The sequence below is a fragment of the Bos indicus x Bos taurus genome, chromosome 4 (genome assembly GCF_003369695.1).
Source record: "Bos indicus x Bos taurus breed Angus x Brahman F1 hybrid chromosome 4, Bos_hybrid_MaternalHap_v2.0, whole genome shotgun sequence".
In the NCBI taxonomy this organism is placed as follows: Eukaryota; Metazoa; Chordata; class Mammalia; order Artiodactyla; family Bovidae; genus Bos; species Bos indicus x Bos taurus.
Genome location: NC_040079.1, coordinates 92,592,482 through 92,616,088, shown reverse-complemented (window position 1 = coordinate 92,616,088; position 23,607 = coordinate 92,592,482). Strand labels below are relative to the sequence as shown.

Sequence of the window (23,607 nt, the reverse complement as noted above, 5' to 3'; positions counted from 1 at the left end):
AAATGTGAGGATAGGAGAAGCAGCAAGATGAGTGAGTAAGAGTACATGGAGGAGTTAAAGCTCTGGATGAGTAATTTATAGCTTCTTTTAAAGCACTATTTAGTATTTCAGGCAAATGAGTTTTAAATCTTACTGCATCTAGATTCTAAAACCATAGGATTTGGTAGTACATGAAAAGTCTCTGCTTGATTATAGATGAACAGAGGATGTATTATGGTGGAGGAATAGATCAGGTTATAGCACCTTCTTTGCTTTTTTTCCAGTGGAGTTTTCTGTATTCATTTTATTTGTGGAAATATTTTGATGCCATATAGATTTTTTAAGCTATAATTTAAAATTTTAAGTAAAATTGAATTTAAATGTTTAAATTGTTTTTCATCTTCCTATATATCCTTAAAAAGAATTGGAATTATCATAATTACTTTTGAATGACAGTTTGCATTAGGATTGAATGCCTATTTGAAATATTTTGCCCTATTCTTTTTTACATATTAAGTAAATGTAATATTTAGATCAGTTTCCAAAATGTTTATTAAATTGAATTGAAATTTGTTATATTAAAATTTTAAAACTACCCATCTATTCTAGCCTTACATTTGTATTAACTTGTTATAGTTCTTATAATATGAAAGGTAGTATCTTTTTTTCCTAGTCAGTAAAATTGGTTTTGCAAATACCCAGAAGGAAAGTTAGTCACATTTCTTTAAGGACTTTATTGAGATGGTGTGAGAAGAATTACTTCAATATTCTTGATATTTAAGTTCTTAGATAATAGAGGTAATCAATATACTTGGTGGTGATTTTAATGATGCTGTTTTCCCCCCAGAAACAAGTGGCATCTATTTTATATAAGTGTCCTGTGTCTTTTTGCTCTAAGCTAAGTTTTCACTATCAAGAGTTGAAAGACAAGTCTGCTAACGACAAAACATGCTGAAAGAATGCATGGATGAAATATAAATAAACCTGAAATTATATAACTTGATCAGAGTGAAGAAGATCCATTATTTGTACCATTCTATGTGGACTGCCCTATCTGGGGACCTCTGAGAATGGATAATTACTCTTTTGAGTTTCACTTATTTTATTTTGTATGACTATAAAAGCTTGGTGAATATTTCTGTAAATCATAGTTTGAGGGAATAATGTAAATGTAAAACGACAAGAGATTTATATTATGTCAATACAGATGGTCCCCAGGGTCAGTGGTTCAGTTACCGAACCAGGTTCATCCTGCTGACACACAGCAAACCAAAACGCTGAGCCCCTGGAGATTTTCAGCAGAGAGAGGACTTATTGGAAAGGCAGCCCAGTGAGAAGACAAAAGAACAAATCTCACAGACCAAGGGCTAGGGTTATTGATGGGATAAAGAATAAGAAAAGCAGGGGCATCTGAGGCATGGGGAGCTTGGGAAGCCTGGGGAGAGGTGATTGGAAAAAGGTGCAATGATTATCTTTAGGTGCAGGTGCAACTAAGCTACAGGCTCCTACACGTTCAGAAGGTCACTTTGTGAACACTGGGCATGCCCATTTGAAGAGTCCGTGGTCCTACCCAGTCTTAACCAACTCAGCTCAAATTATATGCAGCTGACTCCAGGTTTTTGGAAAACTTCTTGGGCAAATATTTTACTATTTAGGCCATGTGCTCTTGGAGGACATGCAAATATTAAAACAACCTTGATTAGTCCAGGCAGGTGAAATAGATTTGACTAATCACTATGCATGGTTTCAGTTCCATTTACCAGTTTTCAACTTTACTACAGTGTGAAAAAGATAAGCATTTAGTAGAAACCATAGTTTGCGTTTTGATCTTTTCTGTGCTAGCGATAGGCCTTTTGATATTTTCTGAAGATGCTGGGCAGCAGCCGTGAGCCACAGTTCCTAGTCAGCCACAGTGACCACTGGGTAAATAACCAATATGCTTGACAACATTTAGTTTTCACTTTCAGCACAGTATTCAGTCAGTTACACAAGATATTCAATGCTCCATGTAAAATATGCTTTGTATTAGATGCTTTTGTCCAACTGTAGATTTCCATAAGTGTTCTGAGCCTGTTTAAAGTAGGCTAGGATAAGCTATGATGTTTGGTGGGTTAAGTGTACATTAAACACATTTTGACTTAATGATATTTTTTCATGAAGGGGTTTATTGGGAAGTAACCACAACTTTAGTCAGGGAAATTCTGTACTAGGATTTTTTTAAAGAGAAAATATGTGTTTTAAAAAAATATATTTATGTATTTATTTGGCTGCACCAGGTCTGAGTTGCGGCACGTGGGATCTAGTTCCCTGACCAAGGGTTAAACCCAGGTGCTCTGCACTGGGAGTGTGGATTGTTAAGCACTGGGCCTCCAGGGAAGTCCCTGTACTAGAATTTTTGTCATCTCTCTTGTATGTTTATCACTAATTTTATGTATTCTGTTTAAAATCACTGAGACAATTGAATGATTCTATTTTTCATAAGTATATAATATTAAAGTTTATTCCGAATGTCTCAGATACTTATTTGCATTATAAGGGATGAAATGGCAGGCTTGAGAACGTGAATGCTGGTCCTGCTAGGCTAGACTACCTGTTAGAAACTAAGCAAGTCTCTTTTGTCAGAACTCCATTAATGAATGCTTTTTGCATCCTTCATAACCCTAAAATGTTTCTTTACTTTCTTCATGTGTAAATTAGGGAGACCATTCCTACTAGATCAATTATTTTTTTTGTCCTTCAAGTTTTACTGAGATATAATTGCCATACAGCACTCTATGTTTAAGGTGTAGGGCATAATGTCTTGACTTACATACAGCATTAATGATTACCACAAGAAGTTTAGTGAGTATCCATCTGATATATCATGTACTATAGATAGAAGATAAAATGAAAATAAAAACATTTTTTTCTTGTGATGAGAACTCTTGGAATTTACTCTCTTCACAACTTTTTAAATAATAGACAACAGTGTTAATTATATTAATCATATATTAATTAACTAATTATGTGTTATGTAATATAATGATTATGTTGTACATTACATCCGTATTCTTTATCTTATAACTAGAAGTTCGTACCTTTGACCACCTTCATCCAATTCCTTTCCCCTTACCCTTCTACTCTGGTAATCACAAATCTGATTATTTTTAATGAGTTTGTCTTCAGAGTATGACTGACCTATAACACTGTGTTAGTTCCTGGCGCACAGCATAATGTTTTGAGATACTGCCATACATTACAGAATGATAGTGATGATAAGTCTAGTTACCATCTTGTCACCATACACCATACTTTTTTCCTTAATTTTTGTTTTAACACAAGAAGTCATTATTCAAAAGAAATCATAATTCAAAGTAAGCAGATGAAAATTAGGCTGCTCTGGTTCAGGGAAGAACCTCTTCTGGAGAACACTATGAGTCAGCTCCCAGGTACCCTGGCATCCTGTGGGACAGAGAGTTTGGACATCATTATAGATGTCCTCCCAGGTCTAAAATGCTGTGATTGGTTATATAATCTCTAAGTTGCCAGATCCACAAAATTTCCATTTCTGGAATTTTAAGCGCCAATGTCTTAATAGAGTGAAGGTTTACTTATAATAGCAGATGAAATTAAATAGTTTTTCCCATTGACAGGAGCATAAGGTTTTCTTGTTTTGCTTAAGTCAAATGTAATTTGGACTAACTCTTTAAAAAAATCTTGTAATTTATCTGTTCAAATATAATTGTCCAATGTGTGTGTGCTAAGTCGCTTCAGCCATGTCCGACTCTTTGCGACCCCATGAACTGTTAGCCCACCAGGCTCCTCTGTCTATGGGATTCTCCAGATAAGAATATTGGAGTGGGTTGCCATGCTCTCCTCCAGGGGATCTTCATGACCCAGAGATCAAACCCAGGTCTCTTAAGTCTCCTGCACTGGCAGGTTGGTTCTTTACCACTGTCGCCACCTGGGAATTGTGCAATAAGTAGAAGTTAATATATGACAGAAGGAAAATTTAGTGCCATTTTTTAACAGTGACTATTTAAGCTGCCCATTGACTTAACATGCTTCCTCCTTTTCACCAAAACTTTGTCTCCTTGTTCTTTTTCTTCTGCCTCACACTCTGGTTGATGAACATTCCTCCTTCATCTGATTGTCCTGGGAACCGTGAAACACTCTCCTGTTTCCCTTTCTTTCTGTGCTGCTACCAGTGCCTTAGGAATTTTATTTTTCTTGCCGATTTAGTTTAGGAAAAGGAGACTATCTCCTAGACCATTGGATTTTCACTTTGGGATTTGCCCTTGGAATTTGCTTGAAGCTAGCAAGTCAATTTATGATGTAGAATTTATTCCTCACATAGAAAAGATGTTGTAAGGATACACCAGAAACTATAGAACTTTTAGTACTAAATTCTGTAGCTTATTTACTTTATAGGTGAGTTTCACAATATGTGTTGGTCTGGGAATATATCAACTATTATAAATACTATTTCTACAGAAAAGTGAGGTCTGTATTTCAGGCAATCAGTGTAGAGATGAATGCTGAACATCAGAGCTGGGGACTGTATATATTTATTGAACCACAGGTGCTTACATGCAGTAGTTCTGCACCATCCATTAGAAAAGTACCAACATGTTCTTTTCTTTGTGCAGGTGAATTGAATTTAGCCTGAAAGGCTGAAATGGAACATTTTTAGGTCTAAGTTGTGTATATATGTGAGTGTGTGTGTATTTACATACATATATACACACATTTTTAAAAATTTAGATATAATAGAAACTGAATAGGATATAATAGGTGGTACTAAGATTGCATTAAGATTTGTGAAGCGGACAGTTGCCTTATATTAAACAGCAAGTAAAAAAATCAAGCCAGTCCTTCATAAACATTTTTTGCTGGGATGTGCTTGTTTTCTGAAACTACCTCTACTAAATCTCCTGTCAGTCTTGAAACTAGAAGGCAGAAAAGCTTCTAGTGCTACAGCCAACTGCAGTGTAGCCAGAGAAACAGGCAACAAAAATAGAACACCAGGATTGCTGTGCGTGGGTGAGGCAGAAACCACATTATGAGCAAAAGCTTCCAGTATTATTTTAGAACCAATACAGAGCTCTGCACTTCTCTCCTCTCTCTTCCAAAAACACATACTACAAAAATAAAATGAAATGAAATGTATGTGCATTTGCCCTCTTAGAATTATGATTCTTGATCCCCACCCCCCCTTCCTTTCTTTGGAAGGAAATCGCCAGTATGGAAACACAGTGTGTAAAGCAAGCTTGAAGGGAGGAAAGAGTTAATGGCTTTTAAGGCCCTGCAATAGAGAATTATGGTTTGAAAGATAGAGGCTGGACAGCTGGGTTTGCTGGGGTATTTTTAAATGCATTAATGCAGGCTCCAATCACTCGGCCATGCTTGACCTATTTTTGGCTCAGGCCGACCATTGTTCTATTTCTGTGCCTGTGGGCCATGCTGTTGTTGATTCATATGCAAATGGATTATCACTAGCTTTAGCCAACTTGAGCTGAGAGAGACCAGAGAGGAGGAAGAGACACACACACAGATAGCAGAAGGGCACCGGCTGAAGCCACTGGCAGGACTGACTGACGGTTCCTACAAGGAAACTCTAGCAGCCTGAGGAACTATAAGCCAGGTTTAATTGGTTTCTTTTTCTCGTGGGTAGAGTTAGTATTTTTCTACTTACTCTGACAAAGCAATAACCCTGAAGCACACTCCTAGTTCCCACCTGCTTTTAGTTTCCGGGATAGCCTAAACTCCAGAGAGCCCTAGCATCCACTGGGTCCTTTCTGCTTTGTACACAGGTTGGTAACCTAGGAAAAGTGTTCAGGTCTTCTGAAAAGTGCGTGTCCCTCTGAACAGAAAGGAAATCATTGTTGAAGTTGATCCTCTGCCGCTTTTCCTTGGGGAGGAGGGAGGACCAGCCAGGGTAGCTCCTGGGGCCCGTGCACTGAGCAGCGATGAATCTTTCATGTAGCTGAAGTAAGAGTGATTGGAATATGCTGCAGACAATTTACGAGACTGACTCGTGTTTTTCTTCAGATGGGGTGGCTGGACGAGAGCAGCTCTTGGCTCAGCAGAGAATGCACAGTATGATCAGCTCAGGTAAGATCTGTCTTCATCACTGAGCCGTTTTCTGTGTGAAAAGGGGGCTGACTTGGGAAATGCAGCTCAGGGAAGTGCCTCTCTTAAGGGTTTGCTGCTTTTTGATGTTGATGTTGCTATTTTCTTGGTGCATCTGGAAGGTTTAACTTAGATCCCTTCCATTGCTGTTTCCGTGCATATTCAGTGTGCTCAGGGACAGGCTGCTTCTGAATGAAATCGCCAAGATTCTGATGAAGGATGGGACTGAGTTAAGTAAAATGTAGTTGGGGGTGTTTTGCAACTGACTGACCGTGCAACTAGAAAGAGGAGATGTTTACTGACTGTATGTGTGTTCTAGTGGGACTTTAAAAATCAGGTAAGTTCATATTGGGGCTACAGTTTCCCTTGCAGCCGTCTCTAGCCAGATGATTTTATATTTACAGTGTGCCTACAGAATCACATCTATTTATAGACCTACCTTTTGAAATGTGTTTGCTACAAGAGTTGTGAAGGTAGTTTTAATTTGGCTTTTTTTTCCCCTCAGCCCGAAATGAAACTTCTTAAGGATGAAATAAAATTATTATTAGCAGATGGTTATTTTAATCGTCTTCAAAGCTTTTGGGGAGTCTAGCATTGTCAGGCAGATGCAGTGGCATCACACACATATAAAGGTGTTATGTGCAGGTGCAACATTTTAAAGAATAACAGAAACAGACTGCGATTTCTAGTTTCTCTGTTGTATATGCTTGTGCCTTCAAGAAGCTGAGCTGATGGGAGATGAAGCTTGTCAGCTTTATCAGTTTCTGTTTGTTAGAAGCGCAGACTCTCAGGGCAATAGCATGGTACATGGGGACTTGTAATTGTTGCTTTTCATATTTATCCCTAGCTAGTTCTGAAAGCCTGAGGGACTTTTTGTCTTGGTTCTCTTCCGAATGCTTCAGTCTAAATTGGCTTAAAGTTCTCCCTCACATCTTCTGTGTTTCTGTGTGGGCTTAATCATAATTATAGATCACCACCTAGATTTCCATATTAAGAATGTGGCATAAAGCAGCGTTTACTTGGTAGAACTAGATGGGAAAGAAAGATTCCACAGGTTGGCTTCATATCTGTTTTAGCATTGAACGCCTTCTCATCTCTGTATCTGTGTTTGAAGCAAGTTCTCTTTGAAGCTCGGTTATTTGGAATGATTTTAGGATCCTTCTGTTCCAGAGTAAAATATCAATTTTGGGTCATTTTGGTATGTTCACACTTAAGTGACAGGACTTACATTAATTCGTGGTGCCTGCTTATTGAAAGCAAACATACCAGAATGTCAGTATAGTTTATTACCTTTGCGCCTGCAAAGCCGACAGAAGCATGGGGAGGGCTCAGCCTGTATGTCTCTGATGGAACTGGTCACTTAGCATTTTATTTGTAAATATCTACCAGCTCTATTTAAATTGCTATTTTAGATGTCTCTTCAGTACTACACTTTGTCCTTTTAGTCCTTATCTCTGTGTTACAAGTTTACTATTTCTTTCATATGGTAGAAAACAAGCTGTGCCTTTCAAGCAGAGACTGTCTGGTAGCACCGAACCTTGCTACAGGTGTTTGCAAGCTTCACTTTTTCTCAGTATCTGATAATTACACACAAATTTACTCCACTTTCAGTTGAGATTGTCATTTTCCTGACATTTCATGATTTTTTTTATACAAAGCAACAGTATTTTCAAGCAGGGACCCGCTTGAGACTGTCTGTGCTGTTGTCAGTTTTACAGGAAGAAACATGTAAGCACCAATAAATGAAACGTGATGTCAATTGACAAACACTCCCAAACCTGTCTGGTATACATAAGGAAACTCAAAGTTCTCTTTATTTTTAAATTTGAAACATGAAGACATTTGCGTTCTTCCTACCATGTCCTGTAACTTTTGGTTTTGTTTATTAGCATATTATTATATGCCCTTAAGTTTAATTCCCCTAGTCTTGTGTGCTGCTGAGGCAGTGACTCTCAAAGGTGGTGTCACTAAGAGTATTTTACAAAATGCTGGTGTCTGGGGGTCCGCCTCTTAGTGTTTCTATTTAAATGGTATGAGAAACAGCCTGGACACTGGGGTTTTTTAAATCCTGAGTAATTCTAATATGCAGCAAACTTTGGTTATCACTGATACAGGGGAAAGGGGAAGTGATAGTGATGCTGGTGACCCATATTGGTAGGGCTTGCCTTTTAATTGCTACATTAGGGGTGTTTTTGTTTACATTTAGCTACAAATCTTGTTCCTCTTTGGACCAGTGGCATAGATGTGACTGAAAGGGTTAGAAATTGATGGAGTTTTTGGATCTGAAAGAAAAAAAGATACACTGTAGCAGTGCAAGGTGGAAGGAATACTATTCTAGGAGCTGAGAGCTCTGTGTTCTAGCCAGAGCTCTGCTGCTAAATTGTGAAACTGGTTTACTCACTTGTAAACTAAAGAATAAAGATGTCCTCCTGCTTACCTCTTGGCATTCCTGTGAAGGTCAAAGGTAACATGTTGTTAATGTGTGTTCTCACTATTTTTTATTAATACTTTTAGTGAATGAGCTTGGGTTTCTGGTTCTTCAGTACCAAGATCTATCTCGCCGAATGAGCCAGATAAGCTATAGATTGTACATCACATGGGTGAATGACTTTTTATTTTGATAAATTTTCCTTAGTTACCTTACAAATCAGGGTTTGGTTTTGTTTTCCTGGTCTGATAAGAATTAAATTCTCTCCTTGAGCAAATGGTGACTTTTAATCAGAGTAGCTTGCGCGCATGTGTGTCTGTATGCTATGAAATGTTTTATTACATAATATTCAAAGGCAAAGAAGTTGCGGAATTAACAGTGAAATCCCAGCAGATTTCTTGAGATTAGTTGTTTGAAAAGCTGTGTTTTCTTGTTAGTCATTGCTTTACAGTTCCTATTTGTTTTTCTAGTTATGTTGGATACTATGCATTAATATCGATGACTGTACTTCAGAGCTCTTTATACACTATTGAATTACAAGTGCTTTTTATGGTTCCATTTTTTCCTAATTCTGACCCAGCCACGCTAAACATCTAAGGTAGAATTAGGTTCTACAATGTAGTCTGCTAGTGTTTTTTTCTTTTCTTTTTTTTTTTTACTAAAAATGTTTTATAATATTGAATCTTGCAGTTCGGTATGAGTGACACATCTTGCCAGGTCAGTCTCCACTTTTGTGGCTGTGTGGGCCAATGTAAGTGATAAGTGGCAGAAGCTGAAGCATGTATAAGCACTGACTCAGGTCACTGAGCAGTGGCTGGCAGAATACGAGGTGTTGCCCTATTGCCAGGCTTGTTGCTTAATATGTTGGACAGCAGAGCCATCCAGATGATATTGGAATGATTATTATGAAAGAATTTCCTAGAGTTTGTACAGCATCATTGTAAAACACATTTACAATAAGGAAAACTCCTGTTTTCACTATGTATTCTTATTTTAGGGTATAAAAGAAAAACATTGAAATCTAAATTCTGAATTTCTTTTAAGGAAAATGTCTCTTCCCCCTTTCAGAATCCTTTCATCTCCTTGGTGTGTATTATCGAGGGAAAATGAACATTTAAGATTCAGTAGTCATTTATGTCTACTTGGAAAGCAGAATCTAATTATGAAAATGTAAGTCTGTGAAATGCCCCTGTCATGTCAAGAATCACTTCTGGCATTCCCCATAATCACTATTTTTCCCATCCTCTAACTCAGGTTATCTTTACTTACAAGGTTGTTATCAATTGAAATATTTGATAAGCAAAAAGCTGGTTATGAGTAGGCCCGTTGAGAATGGGGACGAGAATGAGTATTATATTTTTCTGTGGGTAACACAGGTGGCATAATTGTTGTTGTGTCCTTTAAGTAAGGAAATTCAATAAATCCCTCAGAAGACTATGATAAGCCCAAACTCTGAATTTAAAAAGCTGATTTTTGAGATGAGAAATTTGAAAATGTACTATATTATGTCCCACCAATGACTAATAATGAAGTAACCCTAAAATAGTATAAACTGTCTACCCCCACGCCCCATACACAACACTTAGCATTAACTGGGCAAAGAAAATGATTTGACCTAATGCAACATATCTCAGAAACTGGCAGTCAAAGGAAAAATGGAAGCAGGGATCTTTGATCAGAGCTGAGAGACTTAACAGAGCCTGAATTCTCTTCTTCCTTAGAATTTTACTGACAAGTTGACAGCTTCCTGAAAATTCTCACTAACATTCCCATAACTGGAGAGAAGCAAACTGAGTGGATATCCTCAGCTTTTGGTGCTGGTGGTGTTTTTTTCGTGTGACTGAGGAATAGTATGAAGGATTCTGGAAGAGAAACTGGTGAGATGGAGGAAGGTGAACAAATGCTCCCTCTCCAGAGAAATGAAGACTTCAGAGCAACACTGTCAATTGGAAACAAAAAGACCCATAGCTTTTTGCAGTGAAATATTCTTCCCCGAAAACTAGTATGATAGATCCTACTAAGAAAAAAACATCAACTTCACTGAGACCATGAAATTATGTAATAATTTCTTCCTGCAAGTAGAGCACCTTAGTAAGAACATAAATTCCATAAAGCAGAAGCTCAAAGATAAGATGCTAAACCAATAATATGGGATGAAAAAGGATATTTTAAGTCTAGGAAAACAAATTTAGAATGAAAGAAAGCATGATAATTATAGAACAAAAATATTCATTAGAAATAGCAGGAAACAGAATAGATACCAGTGAAAATTTTTACCAACTAAGAGGAAAGGCTGGAGACAATCAGAGGGACTGAAAAAGGAAAATGGATTAAAGCAATTGGAGAGAAATCAGTAATAAGACAGTGTACCATAAGAGTTATTATGTCCTGAAGTTGATATTCTAAAACATTGAAACAGAAGATTATTTTCTAAAAATAAAGATTATTTCACTGACAAGGGGGAAAAAAGAAAGAAATCTGCATATTGAAAGAATTCTCATCTTTTAGGAAAATTTGCTGCAAGTGCTCAGCACAGAGTCATATCCTAACTGGGCTATTGAATTTCAAATGCTAAATAATTCTTCAGGGGTTCAGGCAAGTAAAGCAAAGATCTGCAATAGAAGAGAGAGGGGGTGGGGAGAGAATGTGTGAAACTCAAGGCTTATCAAATTTACCCAGCACTCCATGCCAGAAGATAATGGAGGAAAAGCTCAGAAGCTGTAAAAGAAGTGCAACCTAATGTTCCACTCCAGCGAGATGTTGTTAAAGTATAGAGAAAGTATGTAGGCAAGTTAGACATCTTCAACCACGACCCAGACGGCTTGACGGGGAAGCCCACACAATGGGGGGAAAAAAAAGAACTTTAAACAAAAGCCAAAAGTGAAATGTAGTCAGAAGAGGAGGAGAAAGCATAGTTAGGTTAATGGGGCAAAAATTGAATCCTTTTAAACAAATGTGAGACTGTGGTTGTAGGACGAAAAGCAAATTTTATGAAGTAGGGCAATGTAAAAATATTCCTAAAGCTCTCATCAATGTGAGGCATTGGGGAGAGGTGAGATGTGGGGATGTGTGAAAGCACTAATATTGGCTCCTTTCTGAGCAGGGACAGACTCCCTGCTGTTTAAAATAGAAACACATGGTTTAAAAAAAAGAGACTCCAAACACTGATTTCTTTTAAATAGTTTTTTCATTTAATCTTAGACATATCTTTTGGAAATAGTACCTCATATAGAAAGGAAGCATTTAGTATGTTTATTGTCTTTTCAAATGCAGTTTTTCATTATTAAATTCATTTGAATTTATTTTTTTAAATAAAAATGACTGGTGATATCTCATTTTATAAAAGTTTATTTTATCTATCTCCCAGAATAATTAATATATAAATAGAAGAAAATCAGGAAGAAATTGTGCATGGTGGTGGTAGGGGGACTTCTGTTTTCATTGTCATGATTTTTGCCTTGCATGAATTTTTATAAAATGCCCATATTTTCTAAAGTGTTTCTTACACGCTCACACATGAAGCTACTATGCCGAAATACTAACACTGATTAACTGTAAGTATTAGATACAGAAGCTTGGTTAGTCTTCCACTGCAAGTAACAGAAAATCCAATTTGAAGTAACAGTGACAAGATAATTTATCATTTAGTAAAATAGCTCGGTAATCAGTCATATCAATGGCAGTCAGGTTCTTCATAGTTCTACCAGTACTGCTGGTCTTAGAGTTGGTATCATCATAAGTCTCTTTCCTCCAGTAGTCTAAAGTTGATTGTAGCAATTCCAGGCATTGTCTACATACACAATAAATTCCAGAGACATAGATGAGAAAACTTTGCCTCCTTAGATGTTTTCTTAAGGAAGGAAGTTTTTCTGAGAAGCTCTCTAGCAAGTTTTCTTTAATAACTCACTGACCAAAAGAACATCACCTGCCCTTATATTAGTAAGTCGTTGAAAAGAAGAATGAGACCACTATGATAGCTCCTTCAGACCATGACTGAGCCAGGGAAGGTGGAGCCTGCAATTAATACTCTGACTTCCAGAAGAACGAAGAAAGGGTAAGCAGAATGGATGATGTTAGCTGGACTCCATTTGCTTGTACGGTGTTGGTTGGTGGTTGGAATTTTCTTCTTTGTAATTTTCTTTAGTTTGTAATTTCTCAAAATACAAATAAGTGAAGGAAGTGGACTGTGAATTTCTCTTTCAGTTGAATTGTGTTACTACATTTTCATGAAGCTATACATCCATTTAAACACTGATCTTTTTTTTTTTTTTTTAACTATTATAGAATAGAAATTCTTACTTAGTACTCTCTGTTGTTAGGAGTCCCTAATACTAAAGAAGCTGAAGTAATTGTGGAAGAAGACTGGGTCCCTTTAGGCTGCAAGTCATCATTTTTTCTTTTTTGGGAAGGAGGAAAATCAACATTATGGACTGGTGCATTAAAGCTTTCATTGGAAATTTGAGTAAAATACTCATTTATTGTTGGCTTTGAGAGATACAGAAAGTATTGCAAGAAATTTTTAAAGAATGTGTAAACTTTTTCAGTACATTAAGGGAGGATTTTCTTTAAAATATTCAGAAAGCAATTTCTTTGCCAGTATGTTGCTATAGTCATTACATTTTCAGAGTAATGAACAATTTTAACAATCTGGGATGGTAACTTCGTTTTAACATTTTTTTTTCCTGAATTAGAATACTTTGAAAACAATTTAATTGCTGTAAAAGTCCATGGAATGACTTTTAAAACAAGCCTTCTTTAGATGAAATTCAAAGATATTTTGGCATGTGTTTCAAAACAGTGTGTCAGTATTGTGGTCTATCCAGTTCTTAAAAGGAAGTTGCTGTACTAGCGGATATTAGCTTGGGATGTGAAACGCCCTTACAATGGGCAGTTCTGATCTTGGGAGATAGACAATTGGGATATGAAAGGACAAGAAAATACCTTGTTCCCACTAATTCCATTCTTCTTCCACTAAGTCAGTTGAACAAAACAAATGTAATTAATACAATTTTTTTTAACAATACTAAACTATGTGTACTTTTAAGTGTTATCAGAGAACTTTATGTTCAGTGCTTGATGAATACAAAACTAAGTCAGTCTTACGTTTTATAAAAATATCAGTTCCATTCCTTATATCCATGTTAAATTTTCCATAGTAAAAATAAGTGATGGGCCTTTTATATATGGTGTTTTAAAAATATCCAATAATTAAATCCAATGAAAACTACATTTAAGGGAGAAGGAAATTTACCAAACCACAAAGTGTAATTAGTCATATACTTATGATTAAATTCTTTGCATGTTGATAAGTCTGGAAATACCCCAGAACTTCACTTTCTTGTGTCTTCCCCTCATGTCTTCCCCTTCTTCCTCTACCACTTGTATTTGAAAGGTTCAATTTGTAAATTATATTCAGCATTGACACAGCTGTAGCCATGTGAATGTCATTTTCAATTATTCAATGTAAGTTTTGGTGGGTGGCTAAGGCATGGCATTTCCAAGCTCAGTTAAAATATGATACTGTCATGTTTTTTTTCAAAATTTGAAATTAAAAACAAACCAAACAACAACAGAAAAAAAAAAAAAAAAAAAAACCCGGGAAAATTTCTCTGCATCTCCATTAAATTACCCTGTGGCCTGGGAGTTCTTGCTATTGTAGAAGCATGTTCACCCAGAAAGTTTTCAGGGAACCCCACATAGGGTGAGCTAGAAAAGCTCTTCATGAATTGAACTCGATTTAAGTTGTATTTGTGATGTTGGTTTTTGAATCTGCTTATGGAGAGAATTCAAGTATGTATTTTGAGTCTGTGATTTTACATCAGGAGCTACTCATTTTTTATTAGTAATAAATATTATCACTGTCAGCATCTTTATTGTTTCTTTCTGCCCCATTCTACTCGAATCTAGTTGTTTAGTCTCAGATTAGAAGGTCAGTGATTGGACCTCTATATGCTCATCTTGTTTGTTTGTTTTTTTTAATCACTGTCATTCTTATTATTGATATAATAAGCTAATGTTTCAGAGCCTTTTCTATACCAGGCGTTATTTTACCATTTAATCCTCTCCACAGCTTGAGGAGGGATACAATAGTTGCAGCATATTTTACTGATGAGAACATTGTTTCGGAGAAATTTACTGATGGTCATCATGGCTAGGAGCTGACAAAGTCAGCTATGAACTTGTTCTTGTTTACCATGTCCCTGCCACTTTGTCTCAAAGAGGAAAATATTTAGCATGGTAGAATGGTTTTCATATCTGTTTGGTGCTAAAGATGTGGAATCAGCTATACTTACAAACACACATCTAGATACTCCTCTCGGTCCTGAGAAGTTTACAGCACACATATGCAGCTTTGTAGAAATACTTTCTGAAAGGGCCTTACTTCACAACCCCAGAGCTGGATAATTAAATTGGAGTAAGTTAACAAGATCTCTCAGACTTTATTTTTCTGGGCTCCAAAATCACTACAGATGGTGACTGCAGCCATGAAATTAAAAGACACTTACTCCTTGGAAGGAAAGTTATGACCAACCTAGATAGCATATTCAAAAGCAGAGACATAACTTTGCCAATGAAGGTCCGTCTAGTCAAGGCTATGGTTTTTCCAGTGGTCATGTATGGATGTGAGAGTTGGGCTGAGAAGAAAGCTGAGTACCAAAGAATTTATGCTTTTGAACTGTGGTATTGGAGAAGACTCTTGAGAGTCCCTTGGACTGCAAGGAGATCCAACCAGTCCATTCTGAAGCAGATCAACCCTGGGATTTCTTTGGAAGGAATGATGCTGAAGCTGAAACTCCATTACTTTGGCCACCTCATGTGAAGAGTTGATTCATTGGAAAAGACTCTGATGCTGGGAGGGATTGGGGGCAGGAGGAGAAGGGGACGACAGAGGATGAGATGGCTGGATGGCATCACTGACTCGATGGACGTGAGTCTGGGTGAACTCCGGGAGTTGGTGATGGACAGGGAGGCCTGACGTGCTGCAATTCATGGGGTCGCAAAGAGTCAGACACGACTGAGCGACTGATCTGATCTGAACAAGATCTTGGAGAAGGCAGTGGCAACCCACTCCAGTACTCTTGCCTGGAAAATCCCATGGGCAGAGGAGCCTGGTGGGCTGCAGCCCATGGGGTCACTAAGAGTCGGACATGACTGAACCACTTCACTTTCACTTTTCACTTTCATGCATTGGAGAAGGAAATGGCAACCCCTCCAGTGTTCTTGCCTGGAGAATCCCAGGGATGGGGGAGCCTGGTGGGCTGCCGTCTATGGGGTTGCACAGAGTCGGACATGACTGAAGTGACTTAGCAGCAGCAGCAGCAGCAACAAGATCTAGGGCTGAGACCAACTTAAGGCAACCTCCAGTATTCCTTGAGATTGATGCTACATGGAGTAATGAGCAGACACCATGGACAGAACCAGTTATCCCAGTGTACTTGGCTTATGATTCCAGTGCCCATAGTAACAGTAACATCTCACAAACCTTAAATGTTAAGGGTTATACCACTTCAAAAGAACACGATTATTAATGTATTTTAGCTGGAGGAAGTTTTTTTTTTCTTAAATGTCCACACCATGGGGCTCAAGTTTCTTTCAACCGAAGTATTTGAATTATACCCATCCTGGTTTTTACCTGGAAATAGGGGCAAGGAGAGGTTAATAAAATTTGCATCTCTACTGAAGTCCTGATGCAGTGTCAGATGTTTGAGCCAAGGGATGATCTAACTAACAGAATTAGATTCTGCCTGTTTTGAATATATATTGCTTCAATTTGGGTCCAGTTTGGGCATTTTGGGTGAAAATTGTATTTTTTTTAATCTTGACTTAAATTTTATTTCACTGGATGAATATTGTATGTTCTATAGGTAGCTTATTCATAAAATTCACCAATTATGCTAATCCAGTTATTCAAGACTCAACTCTTGGGTTTCCATCCACTGAATTTTATAATTCTATTCACTCTGAGAATCTCAAGCCACTTTTAGGAATCACTACATTGTAAAGGCATTATTGATTTTCATGTTATTAACCAACATAATTTATTGCCTTCATGAGAGAAAGAAGCTTTCAGAAGATCATTAAATGCATTAAAATCTGCAGATGCCCACATGTCTGTGGCTCTCTTTAGCAGGCTGACTCCTTTGGGTCAGTTATTCTTAGCTTCCGTATTTCTATCTTATGGCATTGCAGGTCTAAGATTAGCTTGTTAGGCGTTATCATGCCATCTGAGTTACCTCCTAATATAACTCTACACTGGAATGATTATTTATAGAAAGAGCATTCTGTCATTTTTGGGTTATTTCTAGTAGTTTAAATAAAGAAGAATAACATTCAAGTGAAACCACAGATTCCTTCCTGCTGCCAAAACAACATGATAACTGTCTGCTTAAGGGGCAATAATGTTTAAATGTGTGTTTAGGGTGATTGCAGAATTCTTTTTATCTCTCCTACTCTGACAGAAAGGGGAGGCCTTTGGATAGTGATGTATAATGCTTATGGAAAGGCAAACAGGCAGCCTTGATGCTTTCTGTCACCGAGCACAGAAGACTCTGGTTGATGATGACAACATGAGACACACGGGGTTTATTTTTAGAAACAGACATTGCTAAGCTCTCTGGTGTTAATATGGCTCATAAACAGGGCTCGCTGTTGACCCTTACAGTGAAAATGGCATTTTATACATATACGCAAACAAACTTTTTACTTGCAAGAATGACTCTGTTATTAAGAAGACTGTTACAACCTTTTAAAGCTAATAAGCCTAAATTCTATTAAATTTCACCAGTAGATACTGGAGATAGATTATTTTAAAATCCTATGAATATTGGGTTTAGAAATGGTTTCTGAGAGACAACTGAATGTTATAAGTACAGTGGCTATACAGGTTGCTTATAAGGTGGGGAAAAATAGGTGAATATACATCATAAATGATTCTTAATAATATGTTACCATGCCTTTAAAATAGGTCTGTGCTTTTGGCTTTATTGCAGCAGTATATAAAATATAGCTATAAAAGATTATAATAGGGTATGATGTATTAATGTAAGTTGCTGATTTTAAACAGATAAGATAAAATTCTTAGTATATTAAAAGTGTAGATACACGTCTCTGCTAGTTGTTTTGGTATAACTAACTCTTGATGAACCAAACAAATTTCATGTATAATAAAACATGCAATTTCACATATGAGAACTGTTCACTTAGCTTATTTAAACTGTGTACTTAATTCAGAATTTAGCAATCAATATTTTGCTTTAAAATTAGAATTGTGGTTTTAATCTGTTAAATTTATATTTTGTATTTCCTATTAACTCATTTTTAGATGATGAAAATGTGGAGGTGGTATGTTAATACAGTTCCTATTGCACCTTAGTCAAAATGCTTTGGAATAGATAACTTAGAGCTCAGTCAGAATATTCATAATTTTGTTATTATTTACTAAAAAAACATATTATCTTTTTAAAAGATAAATATTTTTGTGCTTATACTCAATATAAGGAATCCACTGACCACTAAGAATTTGCAGAATGATGGACAAAAACAGGAAACACACAGCAATTCAACTGTATTCTCAAAGAAGCCAAGATGTAATAAATAAATTCAGAGGGTGTAAGTAGAAGCAATTATAGGAACCAGTTACATCCCAACCAGTCTTAATTAGCAGGTTGAAGGTTTGGGGAGGGTGATGTAATTGCTTGAAGCTTTGAAAGCTGAGGTGAAATAGTCATTCATCTGCTCATCTTTTCACTCAAAAATATTTGAGAGTCATCCATGAAGCCAGGTATTGTTCTAGGGATAGAGGAGCTAACTCTGAAACAGGACAAGGAAACACATGTGGACTTGATTGTTCAATTGAAGGATGCATGATGGATGATAAGGCTACTTTAGATAGTAATAAGAACTAAGGGAAAACAAAATGGAAAAATGGGATGGAAAGTGACTGGTACCAGGGGCCATACTAACTATGGTAATCAAATAAAGCCTTTTGAGGATGCTAAAATATGAAGAAAATCTTCCCAATGAAAGTAGGTTTTCCATCAACATTGGATTTGGGCTAAGTCAAATAGAATAAAAACAGTTAGAAAAGAGCAGAAAGTGTTACAGAGCTATTTTAGTTTCCACTTACCTCTGCCTTGTATGAGGAATGAGGGAGCTTTTATCAGCATGTGGATGAGAAAGCCCAGGGAAGACTGTTGACTATGACTGTCTCTATTTTCCAAAGAGAGACTCTGGAATCCGCTGAGCTCTTCTAGGATTAATGCTGTTGTCTAGAAATTAAAGACCTTGTAGAGCTCCTTACCTTTGCTCTTTCCTGAAGATTTATCTTTGACCCTATTCAAACTCTTGGCTCAACTGTGCTGAAACATCTTACTCCAGCAGTGGGAACCTAGAGAAGTGAATGCTTTCTCTTTCCTGGGGGCCACAATGAAGGGAACAATATGTGCCCATAGGCTGAAGAAGAGAAGTCTGAGAAGGTTTTCTCATGAACACAATATTGCACACCTTTTAAAGGGGGTATAAATTATGGTATAAACCACAGTGTTTATTGAGCATCTACAGTGTGCTGGGTACTTAATTTAGGGAAATCATGGGTCAAATCTTGTTGGGTGGTGGCTGTAGAACTGTCACTTCCAAACAAAATGTTTAGGATACATAATCTTCCTCATGTTGACCAGTGACTAGATTTGTGCCAAGTGGTTGCACTAGATGAGCAAAGAAGTACTTCATGGAGGTAATAGATCTATTAAAAAAAAAGAAGAAACAGCAGTGTGCTAGGAGCTGTTTTCTCCTCATGTTCTGCTCTTTCCTGAGTAGGGAACAGTGATGGATACACATAGTAGAATGCACAAACATTTTTGAGGGACTGACACATTATCTCACATGCTTGATGCCTCATGGGGTTTTCCCTCAACATTCCAGTTGGTCTAAGTCAAATGGAATGAAAGCACAATTAGAATAGAGCAGGAAGTGTTCTGAGGCTATTTTAAACTCCACTGACTTATGCCTTGTGGAAGGGATGGGGAAGCCTTTATTAGCCAGTAGGTTAGGAGCCAGGGGAAGACTGTCAGCTACAGTTTTTCCCCTAGCCTCAAGAAGACTGGGACTAAGCCAGACTTCTGGCCAAGATGTTTTGTGGGATTCACAGTGTAGCTTGAGAAAAATAGTTAACAGTTACCTTCTTTTTTGCCCCCACAAGGATTGTCTTATTCAATCAGTATTTATTGAGTACTCGATAGCTGTATTTTTAAGCTAGATTTATTTATGTTATTATTTATATATTTAATCAGCTCTTTCCTTTTTCTGAAATACACTTCTGCTTTATTCCAACAAGTAATCACTAGAGAAATTCTAATTCTTACAAAATCCAGTTCAAATGTCTCTGTATCTCTTAAGTTTTCCCCAGTCTCCTGAAGTACCTCCTCAGTCATGATATTAACCTCTCTTCCATCCTCTCTCTTCTCTCCATCCTCAATAATCCTTTATTATACTCCCTTATAACATTCCCATTTTCTGTCTTATACTGTGGTTATTTATGTATATATGTCCCCATCCCTCCAATTATTTATATGCTCCAAGAGGAAAAGGATCATGTTTTATTTCTATTTTTATTTCCTGCAGTGCCTAGCACATAATTGATTCCTGAAGCTATTTTTAAATGAATGAATGAGTGAATAAAGAGTACAGTGATATTGCACACGTTTGTTTTTAGATTTTTTTGAAATCTTTCCTTCTTTTATGTAGAAAATAAATCTACAGTTATTTGTTAATTGAAAAATACAGACTTTTGAGGATGTTAGAATCTATGACTCAAAAATTTAGACTATTCATTGTAGAATGTAAGTCAAGAATGATGTCCAGTGCTTTGTAATATGTATATGAACCTTTAAATGTTTCATTTATCCTCAACAAAGCAAATTTTGGAGTATTTTTATTTGGAGTTGGTCTTTCAATGAGTAATCAATAGAAATTTTGTAAGATATAGGTCTGCATTCAAAATGTTTTGTGAAATAGCTAATTTAAGACTGCCTGAATATAAATGCACATTTTTTATCTCAGGGTAAGAAAAAATGTAGTTGTACAAATGATTACAGGTGTACTTTTATATTATTCAAAAACCACTTCACATTTAATTCTGCTTTTCTCTTTGTGATACTTCTTATATAGACAGTTTTCTTAGATAAAGGACAAAAATGAATGGATTTTTTTGGTTAACAATAATATTGATTGAAACAATTCTATACCTTGGAGCCACTTAGAACTCATGTTCATTTCTTCAGGAGTTATTTAATTGGCTATATTCTTTGAGAAGGTGGCAATGAAAGAAGATTTTTCTTTTGGTAGATATTTTATTGATCAGATTTTGAATACCAGAGGTACAGTAGTTTAAAAATTATCTGAAGTAAAATGTCAGAACAGGGAATTCACAGAGTGAGATATTAAGGAAAAACAGATGGAAGGAATGAATCAATCCTTGTACAGAGCTATTCAAGGAAAAGAATGAAATAAATATATATATACATATATATATATCTAAGTGGGAGAGAAATGATGAAGAGAATAGATTTAACATATGTAGGGAAAAGACACATAATTTTTTCTGGTAGTCTTTTTGCTCTGGTTTAGACTTAAACTCAGCACAAGTTAGGATAAATTAAAGGTATTAAGGCTTGGAAAATTAATTGAGTTAGTTAAAAACATAAGTATGAGCCAAAAAGGAACTGGATAATAAAACAAAATTTTAACATAGCTGTTGAACTTAGCTTAGTAGATCACAGAGAATAAATGGATATCTGTGTTCTTTCAGTTATTTTGCAAATGCTGCCTATTATGTTTTCTCATCTTTATGAATCCAGGTTAAGTGTGTAAGTTCTGTAATAATCATATTGAGATAGAACAAATCAAGGTTAGTTGACCTTAGATTTAGAAGTTTCCTTATTATTATATTAACCATTGTCAAAAAATAAGGATTAGTTCAAGCAAATTTCCAAAGGAATATAATTTTAAAGCTATAAACACAATTAATTGAAAGCACTCATTGGTTTTCTGAAGATGAATAAAATTTAAAAAAATTATCTTGGTATGAATTTAACCCAACTTTTATATTTAAAGAAGGAAAATAATGTAAACAGTCTCAGGCAACTGATGATTAAACATAATAAAAACAATGCCCTGAGTTTAAAATCACTTCCTTCGGATTTTAATCAAGAGTCAACTCTTGCTATTCATTATCCTGATAATTAAATGGAAATTACCCCACATCTTTAACCTGGAAACATTAATGATTCTTTTTAAAAAATTTTTTAGCAAGATAGTCCTAAATCTGAATATGAATATAATTCTAGAAAACCTTGTATGAGTTCATTTTTAGATGACTATAAAATATATATAGGGCTTCCCTGGTGGCTCCGAGTCTGCCTGTAATGCAGGAGACCTGGGTTCGATTCCTGGGACAGGCAGATCCCTTGGAGAAAGAAATGGCAACCCACTCCAGTATTCTTGCCTGGAGAACTCCATGGGCAGAGGAGCCTGGCCAGCTACAGTCCATGGGGTCTCAGAGTCGGTCGTGACCAAGCCACTAACACTATCACTTTCACAAAATATATTAAATTGCTTTCTAGACAAGGGAAAGGACATCTTTCTGTTTCATTATTTACTCTGGTCATGTTCCTTGGGTACTGAACCAAAATGTGGTAGAGATTATCCTTATGCTTCACGAATCATATATGTGAGAACCATTTTCCCCATATGCCTGCCATCACTGAATATTGTCAGATTTTAGATATTTATGCCAAACTGAGAGATGAAAAATGGCACAACATTACTTTTTTGTGTGAATTTCGGTTATTTCTGGTGGAGCTGAATGGTTTTCATATGTTTTAGTCATTTGAATTTTCTTTTACGGAGAAATAATTTCACCAGAATGTTTAAAGGAAAAAAAAAATCTATCAGTGAATGTCACCTGTTAACAGACTAAAGGAAAAATTAATATGATCATTTCACTAGATGCAAAAAAAAAAAATCAATAAAATTCAATACCTTTTCTGGATAGAAACTCTTAAACTAAGAACAGAAGGAAAAAACAAGTATTATAAACCAAAACCCTACCTGAGACTTTGTATTTAATGGTAAAATTAAAACACATTCTCTTTGATTTTAGGAACTTTGTCTTTGGAGGTCCTAGTTGATGTGGTAAAACATAAGCATTCAACAAGATTTGCAGATTTTTAAAGGAAAAGAAACTAATTGAACTAATAAACAGCTTAGTTTAGATTGCTCAGTACAACATAGAAATTGAAAAGATTGCTGTATACCAGAAATAACCAAGTACAAATGTAATAAAATGATAGCATTTGTAAATACCAGCTGAAACTTTTATGGAGAAATTGATAAAATTATTGAGGGTATACAAGAAAACCAGAAAAAAAATTGAATCATTCTGTGCCATGAATAGGAAGACTACTTTTAAAAATTACTTATTCCAAAATTCATGCATAAATCTATTTTTAAAACAGCTAACTTTCTTTTAAAAGTAGACCATCTCTAATTCAAAAAGTCAAATGTACTTAATGGTATTATATAGTAAGTAAACTGCATGTTATTTTGTAGTTAGTAACAGTTGCCGTTTCATAGTCTTCATTTCCAACAGCCATTAGTCCCCCTGCTTCCGATAGCCTGATATCAATTGCTTCTGTTTTTTGAATGTTAGTATACAAATTCAGATAAAATCCCAACAGGATCTATCAGAAAATTTGACATACTAAGTTCTACAATTAGAATACCGAACTATTTTTTAATATCTTGGTGTATGGCAGAGTTTGCATCACAGATCAGTGTCATAGGACAAACTATTAATTAAATGGCTTGGGAACAATTAATATATTTAACTAAAAATTATTGTCAAATAATATTATATTCAGTTATCTATTTTTATAATACTGTTGTTATCCTGTCTTATTGAACAGGTTACGACTTAAACTTTTGTAAAGCCAGTGTATTCTATAATGTGTATTGTTGTTCAGTTGCTAAGTCCCATTCCACTCTTTGCAACCCTACAGATTTATAGCACGCCATTCTCCCCTGTCTTTCAC

The 23,607-nt window shown here is 36.1% G+C and overlaps 1 protein-coding gene across 17 annotated transcripts in view; it reads left to right on the top strand.

Moving 5' to 3' along the window:
• HDAC9 (histone deacetylase 9) overlaps window positions 1–23,607 on the top strand; it is a 986,654-nt gene that overhangs the window by 403,642 nt on the left and 559,405 nt on the right. For 12 of the 17 annotated variants that reach the window (XM_027539980.1, XM_027539984.1, XM_027539978.1 and 9 more), the window contains one exon: window positions 6,010–6,072. In XM_027539980.1, the coding sequence (XP_027395781.1) occupies window positions 6,010–6,072 (63 nt within the window). Of the gene's footprint in view, window positions 1–5,342; window positions 5,603–5,641; window positions 5,772–6,009; window positions 6,073–23,607 lie in introns of those variants that run through there. The other 5 variants (XM_027539992.1, XM_027539987.1, XM_027539981.1 and 2 more) reach the window with 4 other exon arrangements.